This window comes from Curcuma longa, chromosome 1 (genome assembly GCF_044706935.1).
Source record: "Curcuma longa cultivar G26 ecotype Majalengka, Jawa Barat chromosome 1, ITB_CL_G26_1.1, whole genome shotgun sequence".
Classification (NCBI taxonomy): domain Eukaryota; kingdom Viridiplantae; phylum Streptophyta; class Magnoliopsida; order Zingiberales; family Zingiberaceae; genus Curcuma; species Curcuma longa.
The window spans coordinates 5,992,820-6,011,276 of NC_133861.1; the positions used below are offsets into that span (position 1 = coordinate 5,992,820).

General features: G+C 37.7%; 2 protein-coding genes across 3 annotated transcripts; one reads left to right on the top strand and one right to left on the bottom strand.

Annotated features, from left to right (window-relative positions):
• Positions 1-701: 701 nt before the first annotated feature.
• LOC141832538 (zinc finger CCCH domain-containing protein 3-like) lies at positions 702-6,699 on the top strand. Of its 2 annotated transcripts, XM_074720042.1 has the most exons (7): positions 702-931; positions 1,157-1,326; positions 1,414-1,467; positions 4,908-5,024; positions 5,153-5,464; positions 5,820-6,050; positions 6,138-6,699. In XM_074720042.1, the coding sequence occupies exons 1-7, from the start codon at positions 886-888 to the stop codon at positions 6,486-6,488; spliced, it is 1,281 nt and encodes a 426-aa protein (XP_074576143.1). In that variant the 5' UTR covers positions 702-885; the 3' UTR covers positions 6,489-6,699. The 2 variants fall into 2 exon arrangements, with proteins under 2 accessions (XP_074576143.1, XP_074576137.1); XM_074720036.1 differs by having other exon boundaries at positions 5,820-6,699.
• A 1,673-nt stretch (positions 6,700-8,372) lies between these two features.
• On the bottom strand, positions 8,373-9,782 carry LOC141832555 (GDSL esterase/lipase At2g42990-like). Its single transcript, XM_074720049.1, has 3 exons — positions 9,371-9,782; positions 8,800-9,292; positions 8,373-8,727 (listed from the first exon to the last, which is right to left on the bottom strand). The coding sequence occupies exons 1-3, from the start codon at positions 9,746-9,748 to the stop codon at positions 8,534-8,536; spliced, it is 1,065 nt and encodes a 354-aa protein (XP_074576150.1). The 5' UTR covers positions 9,749-9,782; the 3' UTR covers positions 8,373-8,533.
• Between the last annotated feature and the right edge of the window lie 8,675 nt (positions 9,783-18,457).

Genomic DNA, 18,457 nt, shown 5'->3' on the forward strand with positions numbered 1-18,457 from the left:
CTTGGACCACTCGCCCACCGGCCGACGACCTCTCTGCCTTCCTCACTGCTCCAGCTCCAGCTCCAGCTCCAGCTCCAGCTCCAGCTTTAACCCATTAATTGCACAATGGGAAGGAACAGAGAGAAAGAAAGAAAGAAAGCAGAATTTTCTAAAACTGCTCCGGTTTCTATTTTCTCGTAGGCTCCGCCCGCAGTGCGCGTCGTCACCTTCCTCGCCTGCTAAATCGCGATCTGCACACCGTTCACTGCCCATCTTCCGCACTCCTCTCTCTCTCTCTCTCTCTCTCTGTTTCTGTGGGCCCGCCGTGAGAATGTATCAGGGCATGAACACCGGGTCGCTCGGCTGCACGTCGGAAGATCCCCTGTTTTGGGAAGGGCGGAAAGGGACGAGGCCGAGCGAGTAGGCGTCAGACACGTTGGCAAATTGAAGGAGCCCGACGGTTCCGCGCCGGGTTTTGTTTCGGATCAGTGGACAGCGGATCCAATGGGATTCGCCACAGGTTGCTTCGCGGGGGATGGCGTCAGCACCTGCGCTTGTCAGAGGGCTTAAAATTAATTATGGAAAGCATTCGAAACTTGGCACTGCAACACGCGATTTTAATGGGATTAAGCGCGTGTAACAATTAATTAATTGATTAATTAATGGATTGATAAATACCTTCGACTCTAAGTCGATCGACATTTATACTCGGAGAGGAGGAATTCGCGAACTGGAAGTTTGAAACAATCTGTCAGATCTGCGGGTCGTGGGAGGCCTGCTCCCTGCGATCGCTTTTGCTTCCGAATTCACGGCTTCGAGAGGCGGAAATCGTTCGTCGGAGTTGGGGAGCACCGCGATCGGGCCCTGGTTTCGAAGGGGCACGGAACATCGCCGATCACCGCCGCGATGTCAGCCGGCTCTTCGAACAACGCATCGCTGCAGGAACTTGGGAGTTATTTCCTTTTCTGCATCACCCGTTTCCGTTTTTTATGGCAGTTTTCTCGCTGTTAAGGAAGCTTTTCTTTTTCTCGAAAGCATAAACAGAAGGGGAGGGAAGACAGTTTTCTTCTTTTCAATAAGGAACTACTAGTTCCGTATTTGATTTTAGTTTCTGTGGGTAGAGGCAATTGAATAATTGATCTTTGAAAATTTTGATAGTTATTGTTTTTGGAAGCAGAGCTTATGGAGAACCTGAAGATTGGGAAAGAAGGACAGGAGCGCGTTGATGCCAGTCCCAATTCCTTTCCTCAACGCCCTGGAGAACCTGATTGCAAGTACTATTTGAGGACTGGTTGCTGCAGATATGGAAGCAAGTGCAAGTATAACCATCCTACTGTCACAGAACAGGTGGTGACAATAGTGACCGGTGATAAATTATGTTTTACTTATCACTGAGGGCTTTATTTCAAATTTATGCAAATCCTTTTCGTGCAGGAAACTATGCATAGAGATGAACTGCACCAGAGGGATGACAAGCCTGATTGCCAGGTTTGATAGTTTTTCTCAAGTGTAACTAAATTTTTCTCTCCCGTTTTAGTATGTTGAAATTTGAGACATCATGTTTCTTTTGTATACCATAAAATTCAGTATAAAGAGATGACCATATCCACTCTGTTTCTTTTGTATACCATAAAATTCATTATAAATAGATGACCGTATCCACCCTTATTCTGTAAGTGTGACAGTCACTACTAGGGGTGAGCAAAAGGTCGGTTAAACCGAATAAACCGACCGAACCGATTGAATTTAAAAATTCAGTTCGGTTATTTCGGAATTTCAATTTTTTTTTCTAAAAAATTCGATTCGATTTCAGTTTTAAAATTCCTTATTTGGTTAAACTGAAATAATTAAAATTAAAAAAAAATAATCGGTAAATTCAGTGAATTTATAAATCCCTAATTAATTAGTAAATCTCCCATAATACTTAAAAATTTTGGTTATTTTGGTTAATTCGGTTTTTGATTGAATTAACCAATATTTTATTGGTTCTATTTTTATTGAAAAATTCGGTCAATTTGGTTAGTTCGAAAAAATTTGGTCCGATTTTGATTAATTTTGTTCAGTTCGATTCAATTTTAATCGAATACTCAACCCTAGTCACTACATAATAGTAGATTGGTTAATAAGGAATATAATAATTGAAGAAGACTTCCAAAAAGTAAATTTAATGAAGATAATATGATATAATTTAATGAGGAAACAAGGCAAATCATCTCTTTGATGTTTGCGATGTTTCTTGCATAGTATCTATCTCTACAACTTCATCAACTCAATTTATCGGAATGCAATACCACTCCCTATACTAAGTTGCAATTATAGGAATAGAATGATAGGTTATGTAACTGCTGCAAATACAACATATTTGCTTCTCTAATATAGAAGTATGAGACAGTATGCTACTTGATTGGGAGTGTTAGATTTGGAAATTGTTTTTTTTTTAAAAAATTAAAGTTATAGGTTTTTTTTTTAATTTTGGATTAGGCAAAATAATAATTTAACAGGATAAGTTATTTTAAAAATTGGTATTTACCAAGTAATTAGGGCATAAATTACTTCTAGGAGAATAGGCTAGGAGTATGTGTCATTTTTCATTCTATAAAAGGGCCTTAAGTCCTGTTAGGTATCTTTCAATGTTAGGTATCTTTCAGTGTGGTACTATTCCTCTGTCAGTTTCATTCTCTTTTAGAGATTGTTCAATTTTGATGCTGCATTAAGTGGTATTAAAGCTAGACCTTTAATTTTTTGTTTGATTCTTTATGCTGTTCTCTTATTTTTCATGAGCCATATATGCCATTTCCCTTTGCTTTCCTTGATCGTCTTCTCCATCAACCCATATATGTAACTATCTCATGCATTCAACTACACCACCCACACTTTCCACCTGAACGATGCTACTAACAACTCCCAATTGCTTGTTGCAACTCCATGACTGATAACTCCCCCTTTGCCCTTTGATTGCCTTCCATTCCACCTCTTTTGCAACTCTGCTTTCTTTACCTTCTGTAGTTATCAACTCCAAGTGTTCCTCCTTCGCTTGTCTATTTAAGGGTATGAAAGAATCAAGTAAATTAAATGAACAAAAGGTCAAATTAGGAGTAAGGTTGTCAAATAGAGGTTTGTATCACGAATTGTTTTATTTAACTATCAAACTGTGAAACAAAATGAATCAAGAATTGTGAGGTTCATATAAAAAATTGTAAAATATGCTAAAAATAATTTTGCTCTATTTAGAATAGTTTTGATGTGCAAAATAAAAATAATATAATATTCCTTTGAGTAACATAGTAGAATATATGGACTAAGTTAATGTTGATTCATAACAAAAATATATGTCTAAATCCTCTATTTTAATGGCAATGTACAAATTAACAGTTACTTCATTTCAAAACTAGAAGAAAATTTATGACAATTTCTAGATCACTATTAATTTTGCCCTTTCTATCATTCAATATATCAATATAATAATATTTATTCTTTTTTAATATAAAATCATCATTTTCTTATTTTATAATAAATTTGGTATAGTTTCTAATACATTGAAATTGAGAAAGTGTGTGAGAGTAGGAAGCGGGTGTGAGAGCACATGAGAGGAGGAGGCAAGCACGGGCATCCAAAGGCTCGTGGTTAGGGGGAAAGTGCAACCACTAGAAGGATCATGTAGTTTTTGAAGATGATAATGCAGATAGAGCAATGATGGAAGAAATAGCAAGCCTTCACATTACTTGAAAACAGTGAAAGGGCCTCATGTAAAGAGGAAAAGAGCATGCGAATGATCGATGTGGAGAAGTACATGACAGAGAATGGAAGTGGCTCTGCAATTGTGTTAGAAGGGAATTATTCCCACTGCCCATGTTATTTATGATCATAAAATATTACAATCCCCCTATAATTTAGACAATTACATATGCGTCCACTGCAGAAAGACTAAGATCAATTTATCAAAGTCTAGAAGGATAATGAAGTTGTATTTATTCCTTGTTTATGGAAGAGACATCCAAAGAAGATAGTGATCTTGAGTCAAGCTCTCTTTGGTCAAGGAGACTGATACTGATACAGTGCAAAAATAGGTTTAAAATTTAAAAGTTTAAATTGAAAAGTTTAGATTAGGAAGTTTTAACTTTTATAAGTTTTTAAAAAATTCTTTTTGTTTTTGAACTAATCAAATTAAAGTAGGAAATTTATATTTTGTTAGGGTAAGTTATTTTTGGGAACTGATCATTTATTTACCAAGTAATTATGTCTAGGAGGATGTGTTAGAAGACTATGCCATTTTCATTATATATAAGAGTCCTCAAACCCTCATGTAAGGTATCTTTCAGTCTAGCAATATTAAATTTTGTTTTCAGTGAGGTTATTCGATTTTAATGCTGATCACTACTTGTGGATGATTGATCGACAACATGATTCATAGACGTGATTGAAATGCATTGTAAAGAATATGAATTTGGTTTCATAAGCATGCAGTTAGTAGATGTTTTTCTTATTCTGGAAAAAGATTATAGAAATGATATTTCCCAGATGAGAAATGAATTGATAGTTTAAATCCTTCCACCCATGACTGATTACATGAACCAAAATCAAGCACAAAAAAAATGTAAAAGGAGAAATGAACAAATACTTGATTGTTTTTTTAGCCAAATCCTGAATTTCAGTTTTAACATAAGTATTTCTTCAAAGTGAATTGCCTTAGTATCTCAATTTGATACAAGCCTATTTAGTTCATATAAGGCACCATTACTTGATTTGGCGGGTTTTTATTTAGGTTTTAATCTCCTTCAACCTAGAACCAATTGTATTTAGGTGTTTTCTGGCATCCTGAATCAATTGCATTCTTTTTCTTTGTTCTGTTTTAGTGCATCAAAATGATCAGGTTCTTGTCATTCCAATTTATGTACTTACATTTAGTTTGCTTAAATTTTCTCTTATAGTTTTTTCTCAAAACTGGATTTTGTAAGTTTGGCACAACTTGCAAGTATCATCATCCACAAGACAAGCATGCTGTCCAATTACCTTTGCTGAATGTTTTTGGTCTACCATTGCGAAAGGTATACAAATCTTCTTTGGCTCCCTGCAGTAAACTCTACTTATTTTTTTGTCATTGTCAAGTTTACTTTGCTTTTGACTAATTACCAGTGTGACCTCCATATGGTATTTGTTTGATCTGCTTTGACAGGATGTGCAGTCATGTTCCTACTTTATGAAAACTGGATCTTGTAAATTTGGAGTTACATGCAAGTTTAATCATCCGGATCCTACCAATGTTGGAGCCATGTTTTTTGCATCAGGGCCTTCAGTCTATGGCTTTACTGGATACTCTACAACTACAGGAGGATCACACTCTTCCGGCGGATATCCTACATGGCCTTCATCATGGACCCTTTATCAGAATAATCCTTATGCGCAAGGACCTCCTGCTTACAGTCCTCATATGGTTCCACCTAACCAAGCCACCATGCCTATGCAGCAAAATTGGAGCACATTCATGGTTAGCATCTCCTTTCTGGAATCTGGACATAAATCCTCCAGTTTATATATCCTCGCGCTATTGATCATACATTGAAACATGTGTTTATATGTTGACAAATCCAAATTGCTACAAATTTGTCCTGTCAGACTGATCACATGTGATTTACTAGACAGCAGTAACTTGTTATGTGGCTTTTTCAGATGCGAATTTATGCATACTTGATACTTTTTAAGTGTACTATTGGGGAGAACGAACTCTGCTTCAAATATAGCTGTGTTTCTACGAAGACACTCTCTTTCGTTACGTTGTAGGATCATCTTTTGGTTGTTGACTTTCTTATTACACATTTAACTATTCTTACAATGTCAAACAGCCACCTGCAAGTGCAAGTGTTCCCTCTATGAATGATCTTGGGCCTAGTCATGCACAGCCAAGTTCAAGCACAGCTGAAATTTTCCCAGAGAGACCTGACGAACCAGATTGTGAATACTACATGAAGACAGGGAACTGCAAGTATGGTAGTTCTTGCAAGTATAATCACCCTAAAGGGAGAAACCAGGAAGCTGACTGTGTCATTGGACCCTACGGGCTTCCTCTCAGACCGGTAATTCTCTTCAGAATTAATCATTTTTTTTCATTAACTAAATATTTGTCTCCTTCCAATGCATGTACCTCGGCATTGATCCAAAAGGGTTTGCCTAAATGCAAATACTATGCTGCTAATGGAAATTGCAAGTATGGTGCAACTTGCAAATTTGATCACTCGGTTATCGCTATTTACCCTTGGCCAGAAGCAGCTTCAACATCAGCATATCCTTACCAAAATGATAGAGAGCTTACATGGAGGGTATCAAACAGCAGTCCATCCCTTAGGACCCCTACAGAACTTGGTCAGCTCAAGACTCCTCCAAGAGCCATTCGGGTGCAGGATGCCAACGACAATGAACATGAGAGTCAATCTTCAACACTTTCTCCAAACCATCCCGCTCCGAATTCGGAGTCATCAGGAAATCAATCGGATGAGGGCTATCTCATAGCATGACTGAAGGATGCATATTGTGGCTTCTCTGCATTCTGAGTCTCAAATTTTGTTTTTCTTACCCTTTTTTTGGGAACATTTGTAAGGAAGGTGATGAGTAGATAGATACCATGCATGGACGAATAGCTGGTGATCATGCAGAGGATCATAGATCTCCTTGAAAAGAAAAACAAAATTAGTCTTGGAGTAAATTATGAAACATTTATCATATGAACCAAGATGTTTGAGTACTATCGGTGAGACTTAAACTAGGAACTTGTGTTGCTCTATCAAATTGAAGTATGTGTTTTTTTCCCATTAAAATAAGAATCTGGGTGAACATCAGTTCACCTGGTAGCTCCATTACCTGTATAATGTTTTACTATGAAACCTGATAGTATGACAGTGGAAATGAAAAGCTGAAGAAACAGAGAAGAACTCTTGAGCCAACAAGACCAAGTCCCCCAAGAGAGATCAATTGGCAAATACAATCCCAAACTGTCAGGTTTCTGACCAGATAGAAGAAGGAATGCCTGTTTCATTGCAATTTTATTTTCTTTTGCATCGTGAAATTGTCAAAAACTTATAGATATGATAAGACTTTACATTTCATAAAGCTATCATTGAAATTGTTTGTAGTACTTTTACTGTTTGAAGGAAATGAGCAATGGACTAAATTATATTCGAAATAATGGACTATAAGTTTTCCAATTTTTTCATGGATCATTTACTACACTATCTAAGACCCTAAAATTGAAGAGGAGGGAGACCATGGTTAACGTTAAAGATCCCCAAGAACATGATTATTTCCAATATTTACTATAGTTCGAGAAATCACTTCGAATAATTTATAAATTCATTATAGGTAGAGTTTTAAATAAAATAATTCTGGATATTGTTATGGTCGTTTAGAGGACCAGCACGGTTTTGTAATGAAAAATCGGCCTCAACAGTATTCATCGAGCCGAGCCGATGAAAGTCGAAATTGACTTCAACGCACCCGATCGAAATCTGACTAGACTCTCAAGGCGTACACTTGCCTCATGCTAGACTATTAATTTACTCAAAATTGATTACCGAGCCGGAATGAGAAATTAATCGAGTTCAAAGTCACTATCCGAAAATAGCATTAATTATTAATTAATGTTATATTTGGAAATGCATGCCGGCTCTCCAGTTCTGTCCTGGCTCAATACAGGTTTTTTCCTCTTTTCCAAAGCACGCCACTCGAGTGACGTGTCAGGTACGTCATATGTGACGTGGCAGTGTCAAATGTGTCAGGATAGGACAGAGATGACTGTACTGTTGATACATTTATAACGGATGATAACTGTTGATCAAAGATGTGTGATGCTTTGACATGTGAAGGTTGGAGCGTTGGATCGGAAATATCGCAATCTCATATCGTCGGTGATGAGACTTGATTTAAAGCGTCAAATCGAATAGATCATTGAGCCAGATCTGACTTCCTAATGACAATCGTTGAGATCTTCCTCCCCGCTCAATCTGATGAATGAGATTAAAGAGCAATAAGAAGGATTAAAACAGATCTCAATATACTCATTGAATACATAACGATCGATGTCAATCTACTGCCTTTGACGTTTGACCCTGTGGCTGAGAGGTGGCAAGGAAAGTTCTGCTGAGAAGTGATGAGCAAAGAGGAACCGATTCCCACAACAATTACATCAAGATTTCAGGATCCGATCTCTTTTCATTTGTACAGAAGCAACATCTACTTAACAGTATCGTAAAACCAGTAGTTTGGTTGTTCTTATGAATAATGAAGGTGCTTTTGGAGACGTATAAACTGAATGCAATGGTCCACAACAATAATACATTCGGTGGTTGAGGGTTGTTGAGGAAGATGCATTCTCATTTTACCTTTCCTTCTCACAAGTAGGTGGTTTCATTATTCCTCTCCACTATAAAAATCTTTACTGGAACACTAGATGAACATTACAATTTTCACAGTTTCACAGCCAAACATTTGTCATTACTCCTTTTGTCTTTGTGATATAAAGTGTAGATATCTTAAAGAATTTTGAGGAAATAGAAGCAGAGGAAAACTATATGAACTCAGCGAGGCTTGTCCTGAGCGTCTGGTTGGCGAAGAATCGGTTGAACCTTTCGGAAGGATGGATGGAATCCCAAAACGCAAATTTGTCTGCATCTTCGCACGTCAAAGGCGTCCACTCGTTGCAGGCGATCGATGTTTCGAACTTCCCCGTGCCGCAGCATCCTCGGTTCGCATTCTCGAATCCTGCCGGTCAATGGGATCATTCATTCATCGCATTGAATTCGTGGTCTCGATGTGATTTTTGATCAGTTTTACCGTATCTTGATGGATTCTGTGTCGCGTCGAGAAAGAGATCATACAGCGGAGCGAATCTGAGCTTGATCCCCGGAAGCTCCGCGCAGAGCCGCCGCATCGCCGCCTGCAGCTTCCCGTTGAAGTCCTGCGCCACGCGGTTGTACTCCTCCACGCACGCCCCCTTCGTCTTCGGGTTCGTGGTCCGCTCCGACGGCAGGCACCCGAACGGGCTGAGCCCGGGGAAGGAGATCTTGCGGGCTCCCACCCGGTAGATGTCCCTGAAGAAGTCGCAGGCGAGCCCCACGACGAAGTCCACGTACTCCTCCACCGTGAACTCCCACCGCCGCATCCCCACCGGCGAGTAATAGTTCTCGATGAAGTCGTTGGTGCCGATGCTGACGATGTAGACGGCTTCGCGGACGATGTAGGCGGCCTTCTTCTTCCCGACGTAGGCCGTCAGCCTCTGTCGGTACTCCTTGAAGAATTCCACCTCTTGCCACAGAGGAATCACCGACTGCACGTATACAACATATATATATATATAGATATACTAATTATGGAAAGATGTAACATGTATCTATATATGGCTCACGAGAAAGTCGGAGGTGGCGGTGTCGAAGCCGGTGGCCGCCGACGCGAAGCAGACCCCTCTGGCGAAGTCCTCGATGGTGTAAGCGGGGTCGAGGTAGGCCGGGATGGAGGGCGGCAGGCCGAGCGCTTCGGAGATCAAGTCAGTGGCGAGGCGGCCGTTGCAGAAGCGGCCGGTGGCACGCCCTCCGGGGAAGTCGCGGCCGTAGGGGGGGAAGTCGGCCTTGGCGACGGTGGCGATGTAGTTGTTGTTCCCCGCGTCGACGGTGGAGTCCCCGAAGACGATGACGGCCGGAATCCGGCGGCGGGGCGCGACGGCGAGGGAGGGAAGTGGCGCGATCAAGTGGAAGAGCAAGAGGAGTATGCAATGAAGGCCGCCCATGTTCCTGCAGTACCAACCGGAACAGATTGGAGAAGAAGAAGCATTGGCGAGCACATAAATGAACACATTCAATGGGCATCTTCCTTAATCCCATTTCCACACTCGATTACAGTAATTAATTACGATCTTAATATAAACCCCCGGCACTAAAATGTATTCATATATAATTTGCTGAGATTTATATATGTCGAAAATGCAGGTCGAGAAAGACAGATAACTAGAAAAGCAAGCATGCAGGTCGACTTAATGCACCAACTACGAACTGCTGAACTTAAATCAATAAGCAGGCATTAATGGCCTGCACCCTCTTTCGATCTTAAATTAAATGGAAAATGTGAATGAGGGATTCAGATCTATCTAAGATGGCATAGTTTACTGGTTTTAGTAAGACAGCTCTGTTTAATCAGTAAGTTTATGGATGTTTCTTTGATATTTGTAATGCTGAGTATGAGTTGGTAATTAATACATGAGTCTTCAATGCAAAATACCTTTGAGAAATAAATAAATAAATGGATATATATATGAACAGATGCCAACTAGTGATTCCAAATGCTCGATTCATCCATTCAGGTGACTCACCATCCGAGTTCTCCATACGAGTCAGTTGCTTGAGTTAATTCTCTATGTTAGCTTGAATTAACATTGTTTAATTCAGATCATAATCGATTCCAAAGTAATGCAGCATCCACCGTAAATGAATTGTAGCTTGAGATTGTGCTTATTTTGGCAGCCTAAGATTTTCTAAGATTCTGAAAGTTAACAAAATTTTTTTTCATGATTACCTTCCGATTTTAAAATTGAATTAATTGAAATATACCATGAAATCTAATTGAAATTAAGTTAATTAATTTAATAAATTTTAATTTAAATACTTATAAATTTAAAAGGGATAATTTATTTTAAATTTAAAAAATAAAATTAATAAATTATATTTATTAATTTAATAAATTATTTTATTAAAATATATAAAAATTTATTTTGTATTTAAAAAAATAAAATTAATGAATTATATTTATTAATTTAATAAATTATTTTATTAAAATAATTATTTTAATAAATTATTTTATTAATATATTTATTTATTTAAATTCTAAAAATTAAATCAACATATTATATTTATTAATTTAATGCATTATTTTATTAAAAATATATAAATTTATTTTAAATTTAAAAAATATATATATATATATATGTTTATATATTATCAATTTATTATCATTATTAATATTATTAATTTAATTTAATTTATTCTAAAAATAAATTGAATCAAGGGTAATATAGTAAATGTTAAACTAGTTATATTTTATTCCTTCCAAATAAATAAGTTAAACTAAACACCATTATGTTATATTTTATATCATGATAATTTGAACCAAACACACCCTAATAGTCATCAGGTTGTCATAACCGCAATCTGACCCTTCTACGTTCATTTTGATCCTTGGCCTACAATGGTCGAGTAACTATAATCATTATTGATAATGTAACAATGGAGTAACAATTAAGATTTTCAGCATCAAATATGGATTAATCATTTCCCCTAACATGATTGAGACATGTGTCTCGTGTTGCCACTTGATGAAGAGAAGTCTAGATCGTCGAATACGGTTTCGCCATGTTCCTTGACATGGTCGTGTTCGATCAAAGACAAACATCTAGCAACTCATATGGTCTGACCATGCTTACCGACACGACCGTGGCATGGTGGCGACACCTCAAACCTAGAAGGCTTTGTGATGTAGGGGATCTGAGCTTTGAAAGTGTAACTTGTAACGACCTAGTCTTAGGTCCAAAAAATATTATTTAAAATTTTTTCCAGAGGCTACAAATAATATTATCACTATATTATGATTATTTTCATCTTTTGCATTGTTAAAGTTTTAAAACTATTTAAACTTTTATTTAATAGTTCCCTGTTAGAGTATTATCTTTTATGTTGAATCAATTTTATTCCATTAAATCTAGTGACGACGTCTTTATGTTTGATGATCTCCGATGTCTTTTCTAAAATTTTACTATGAAAATGAGCCTTCAGAATAATTGATATTCTATTCGGCATCAATGGAATAGAAGTTATGTCTAAACTATCGACCATAACAGATAAACGATTCCAAATTTCAGAGACGTCATATCTGTTATAAATATTGAAATGCGCAAACGTTCCACTCTATATCAACTCTAGAGTGACCCAGGGCAATGGTGCAATGATTCCCCGGGGCAATGGTGCAATGGTAAGACATTTGGGTTGTAACCCAGGGATCCACGGTTCGATCCCCAGCTACGGCGTATTTGCAAATATTTTCTTCCAAATGGGGAACGCAATCAAAGGATGCTGGGCATCTGGATTGATCGCTATATGCGCTTCCCGATTTACCCTGGTGGTCGGTGGAAAACTTCCGTGGGATCGGATCGGCCACTCCCAGGGATTGAGTCCATCAGACTGACTGGGATTTATCATTTTTTTAGAATTTACTTTCCACTCAATATTAACTCTTTGTCAAGCATACATAAGTATATCTTTTATCATACCAAGAATCAAGTGACAATTTATAGAGGACATGTAATTTATTATTGTTAAAAAATATTAAATAATTAAGATTTTCAATGAAAATCATATTATAGGTGCTAAATTTTTACCATGTAAATTGATTTGAAAATTAACTCAGATGTCAAAATTTTAGATTTATATAAAATTAAGGTGTGAAAATCTCATATACAAGTGGACTTAATAATCAACTTACAACTTATGAGCAATTATGTGCTATTTTTTTTGCTATACACGTAAATTAGCTTTTGGTCATATATAATTAATATAATAAACACTCTTTAATGATCACTTAATTTGACAAATTTAGTACCATAATCCAATAAAATGTCGCTTATCTGGATCCAACCAAAATATAATCCATGATCTATTTATATTTCTCGATTTTATATAATTTCTTTTTTAAAAAACATATCAACTATTAGATGTACAGAGTTCCACCATTCATGAATCATGACATGGGCAAATAGATAAGTGCAATTAGATGGCGCAATAATTAAAACGGTTGGAACTTGGAAACACATTAATTGTGTGTGATTGCTAAAGCACAATGAATATGAAAATGATAAGGGATTCACATGGCTTTGTTTCTTCAAAGCTGGGTGTTTGTTGAAGTACCTTATCCCAAGTGAAAAGCATGGAGACATGTGTTGCTTGATGTTTCAGATTCGAATCCACTTAATAACATGTATTTGTTGACTGAGGTGCTGTGCGATTCAAGTCTTAGCAACATGTATTTGTTGGCTGAGGTGCTGTTGAGGCAGTATGCTTTTATCAACATAGTGGTCCAAAAAATCCCTTAGGGATAATGGTGCGGTGCGGTCACTATAAAAAGTTTATCCACTATAGTTTAAGTCCCGGGGTAATGGTGTCCAGTAGGACATTCAGGTTGTCACCCAGGCACCTGCAATTCGATCCCCAGCTACGGCGTATTTGTAGAAATTTTCATCCAAATGGGGAACGCAATCAAAGGATGCTGGGCGTCTGGACTGGCCGCTGCGTGCACTTCCCGATTTACCCTAGTGGTCGGTGGAAAACTTCTGTGGGGCTGGGCCGGTCATCCCCAGAGATAGTCAATGGGACTAACTGGGATTTATCATTCAAAACTGGGTGTTTTGGGCTATGTCCACCGTTTGGCTCTGCTTAAGCCTAAGGAAAAGTTAGATCCGATCCGGTATCACTTGACCTACTGAAAGGTCGATAGTGTGACCTAGTTGACATCTTTGCCTGAACTATAATAATCTTGTCTACATGTGTGATGAAACTCTGTTTTCCATGCATCATGTATGAAGATAGTTGCCCCTGGGGCATAGTTGAGTTGGTTACGATGGAACAAACTTGCTGAAGTGGACAAGGGACGAATCTCGACGAAGCCAAGGCAATGCCCTCCTCTATTGTGCTCAACTACAACTTCTCGATTTACCTCCTCATAGATGATCGTGGGGCTGACTGTGTGGGGTCGTTGGGATGGCAGAGGCAGATTCTACCTTTTGTGAAAAAGAAATGAATGGTGATAGTTGATAAATTTCTCTATTGTACTCAACTGGATTTACCTCTTTATAGATGGTCGTGAGGCTGACTGTGTGGGGTCGTTGGGATGGCAGAGGCAGATTCTACCTTTTGCTGAAAAAGAAATGAATGGAGATAGTTGATAAATTTCTAAAAGTTATCTTAAGTAGGGAAAATTCTCCAAGTACACCTAATTTGATTGGGGTATTTTTGTTTTTCAATCATACACACTCTCTCGCCAAAGGAGTTAGATGGATTAGAATGCTTGTTAACTTACGTGAGACAACACAAGTAGGTTGTGCTAGGCTAAGCTTGACTTTTCCATAGGTTGAGTTGGGTAGAGGTTTCTTAGTTTATGGGTCATGCTCATTAATATTTGGACTATATGAATCCAACTTGACTATTTTAACAGTTAAATGTTCTTTTTAAGGAGATAGTATATGTTAGTGCAATCGATCTCGGATCAAAGTTGATCAATTTGATTAATTAAGCTCGAGTTGATTCGAATTTGAGTTTCACTATGTGATCTATATGTTAGTTAGATGTCAAGTAAGTGGTTGATTGGATGCTTGACGATAAGATAAAAAGTCTGAGTGGATCATAGAGAACCGAACACTTGATACGAGACAAAAAATCTAAATGGATCATGGAGGATCGGACACTTGACACAAAGAAGGAAAGTCTTAGTGGATCAAGGTTGACTGAACACTTGATGATTGGAAGTCCTACGGGAAGTTGGCATGAGGAAAGTTCAAGCGGGTTAAGGTTGACCAGACACTTGGTGATCGGAAGTCCAAGCAGATTACGGAGAACTAAACACTTGGCATGAGTGAGGAAATCCTGAGAGATTAAGCTTGACTAGATGTTAGACAATAGTGAAGTCTTGGTAGGTTAAGGTAAACCAGATATTAGGCAATGATGAAGTCTCATTAAGTCAAGGTTGATCAGATATTGGGTAACGAAAAGTATCGACGGGTTAAGAGTGACCAGATGTTGAGCAAAGAAAGTCTTGGTAGGTTGAGGTCAACTAGATACCAAGAAAGACGCGAATTCAACCTTGAAAAGTCTGAAATCAAGGTTAGCAAAGAATCTCATATTTACTGCTTGAGCAATCGATTGATAGCTTATTTAGCAGTGAATAGAATGCCTTGGAATCTATTAGTGCAATCGATTGGTAAACAAAAATAGTTGTTATGCAGGTTTAAATGGTTGAATCTGACATGACACCCGATTGGTGAGTAAAGTTAATCGATTGGTAGGTGAAAATTAACCCAAATAATAAGAGATATTGTATAGTGTAGTTATACTATATAGTATAAGAGATATTGTATAGTGTAGTTATACTATGTAGATTGTGATTCTATTGTAAGATGTCATAGCTAATAGTGATAGGCTAAGGTAATCTATAATGCCAATAATGGTATAGGTATACTAGTATGGTCATCCCCCTCCACATCAATATACCTAATTCTCTACTTGGCTCAAACCCTCGAGTCCCTGATATAACTTGGTATATTCTAAATCACTTTCATTGTCTCACAACTCAGACTCCCAACTCTCTGATATTACTCAGTATTCCAAATTGCTCCCATAGTTCAGACTCTAGAATCCTCGATATGACTTGGTATCATGAGTTGCTCCCACAACTCGCATCATATCCTAGTGTCACAACTCGACATCATACAACTCAACCCTTTAGAACACCTCATATAACTCAGTACCCAAGTTCCTAAAATAGGGGCTCTGCTTAAGCCTCATACTTAATGTTCCCCTCTGAGCCTCTTGGACTTCCCTAAGTCTCTTATGTTGGATTTGATCCCTTGGGGAATTGTAGGCCTAGGCCATCACTAAACACGGTCCTCCCATAATTAGACATGCCGTAGGCTATATATGAACTCTACAAACACAAACCATAATTTGATATAGACGTTGGGTATGAGTTTTGACCCCTCATAATCCATACTACAGATCCTTGGCTCAACAATTTTATGATTCATGATATTCATCATATATAAGAATTAAAGTCAGTGATGATATGAATTAATCATATTGTAAAAATTAAATATTTGAATAAAAAAAAAAGTCAACAATGACATGAGGATCTAAACCTAGCATTTCTTTTTGTCTTCCATTCCTTCTTTCTATTACTTTCATCTACTTTCACAACCATCGGAAAGTAACTTAAGTATTAGATCAATTTTGTCGGATAACTTCGATGTCCTACGACATGTATTACTCCATACAAATTAATCTTTATTTTTGAAGTAAGCTCCTATTATATTTTTATAAAAAATAAAATTCGTCACCCCATCGGTCCTACACGGTCAGCTCCACAACCATTTATAAAAAGGTAAATCGAGAAACTATAGTCAGTCATGACAAAAGAGAATATTATCTCGACTTCATCGAGATTCAAACTTTTATCTACTTCTACAACTGTACTCTATCGTAACTAACTCAGATATCTTCCGGGAGCTAAAGTAAGCTCCTATTAAAACATCCAAGAGGAGACAAATTTCATGCATTAGTTATTAATTGTAGATTTCTATCAAACACAATCTGTAATGATTTTACATTTTACTATTGCCACAGTTGGTCTTTAAGTCTCGTCTTCTCTTCCTTTATCATTACTGAATCAAATAAAAAATTAATAATTTCATTTATTTTTTTCTTTCCATTTCCCCTTATTTTCTATACATCTATCTATCCATATATTTATTTATTTTGCACCAAGAATGTTTGAATTAACGTTTACTGTAAAGTTTTGCCCCAAAATTTGTCTAATCTATTTGCATAATTAATTAAGTTCGAGTTCTAGATCGATGATATCTATATATCTTCCCCTCTCCCCCCATTAAAACCAGCAGAAAAAACAAATCATCTATGGAGGACGACAGTAATCAAACTGTTACCTAGAATACTGAAGACGAGTTTGAACAAGAAGACTTAATTCATCCATCTGGAAGAATACTGAAGACGAGTTTGATTTTATCTTCCTCTCTTCGAATTATGAGGTCGACACTACTTTTGAAACTTCAACATTCAGAATCCTACAGTCAAAATTCCTGCCCATTGATCATGCACATGCACATGGCTATTGAGCCTTCAGTCCACTCTTCTAGATGTTAATCACATAGTCCCAGTCGAAGAGGCACAAAAACATAGGCAGCTAGCCATACATATTAAACCTCGTCGGTCTCGCCGGTGCTGCCACAATTAGTAGACTTTATCGTCGTCACTCCCCCGCCGCGCGCACATAGACGACCAGTCATAGTTGAGACTAACTCAACTAGCAAATGGAAGACCATGACAAGTTCTTCCTTCCATGATCCATCGCCAGCACGCACCACTCGGACCACAAATGGAAGGTGGGCACCCAGAAAGTTAACATATGACTCCGTGGAGTCACTGACTTTGACGTCCATGCACAACCCTTGGCACAAGCCAATGGACTCTTCGTAAGAGCTAGATATGATGCTTAAAAGGTGAATGATGGATATCCATCCATCCATCCTTTGAAGATGTGGTGGCCCTTTCCAGCGTACCACAGTCCTGTTAGACAGAGACCTGGATGGTATACTTCTCTACATGGCAACATATTTGAAGTTTCAGAGTTTTTCTGCAGGAGTTGAAGTTTCCAAATTTTTTAAGTGGGGTTTTTTTTTTTCTCTGTATAGAAATCAGACAAAGTTGGACCCGGTCAACATAGAACTCGAGTCAAGGTAAATCGAGCCCCATCTTGGTTTGACCATTGATGCATGGGTCAAGTTGGCCATCTTGAGAGATCCCAAGCCTAGACATTTCAAGTCGAGTTAGACTTACATCTAACTTGGATTCGACGGGATGGCGTTCGTCTCATTCGGCGCCCGACTACCTGTTGGATATTGGGGTCTTAAAAAATCAATACGATTTTATGAAAAATTGAGGTGTCATCAATCGATGAAAGTCAAAATTGATTTTAAAATGGAAATCTACGTTTCTCGTAAATAAATCTAGACTATTAATTTGTTCAATACCGATTAATGGTGAATGAGAAATTAATTGTTCAAAGTTAGTTTAAAATAACATTAATTATTAATTAATGTTATATAAGGAATTGCATGAGGAATAGTCCCACATTGGTAAAATTCGATAAGCTTCCTTTCCTTATTAATGTTGCTGTGTTAATAGAGTTAATACAAAAGCTCATATGCTCTCTTCTCATGGGCGAGCGCCAACGGCCTGCTATCCGTCACGTGTGCACGCACGCAATGAACGCTTTATAGGCGCACTTTATACCTGAACTATTATCGAATGATCGATTCAACTCATCCTTTGAAGCATTTATCTCATCTTGTGCATTCAGAGTGAGGAACCAAGAACGTGGAGAACGTTGGACATGGTTAACAGAACACGAAAAATTTAGGCAGTGCCGGCTCAAGGCATAGGCCAGTAAGGCCTATGCCTAGGGCCCCCAATAAACTTGGGGCCCATTGTTATTAAAAAATATATTTTTTTTAATAATTTTTTTTATATCAATCAAATAACGTGTTCATTTTACGAGATTACGGTGCTTCGATTTTCGCAAGGCCACATCACGCCTGTATAGTTACGCATGAGAATTTGATGCCGCTTCATGCATTTGATGCACTACTCACACTTCTGCAAAAAGGTGG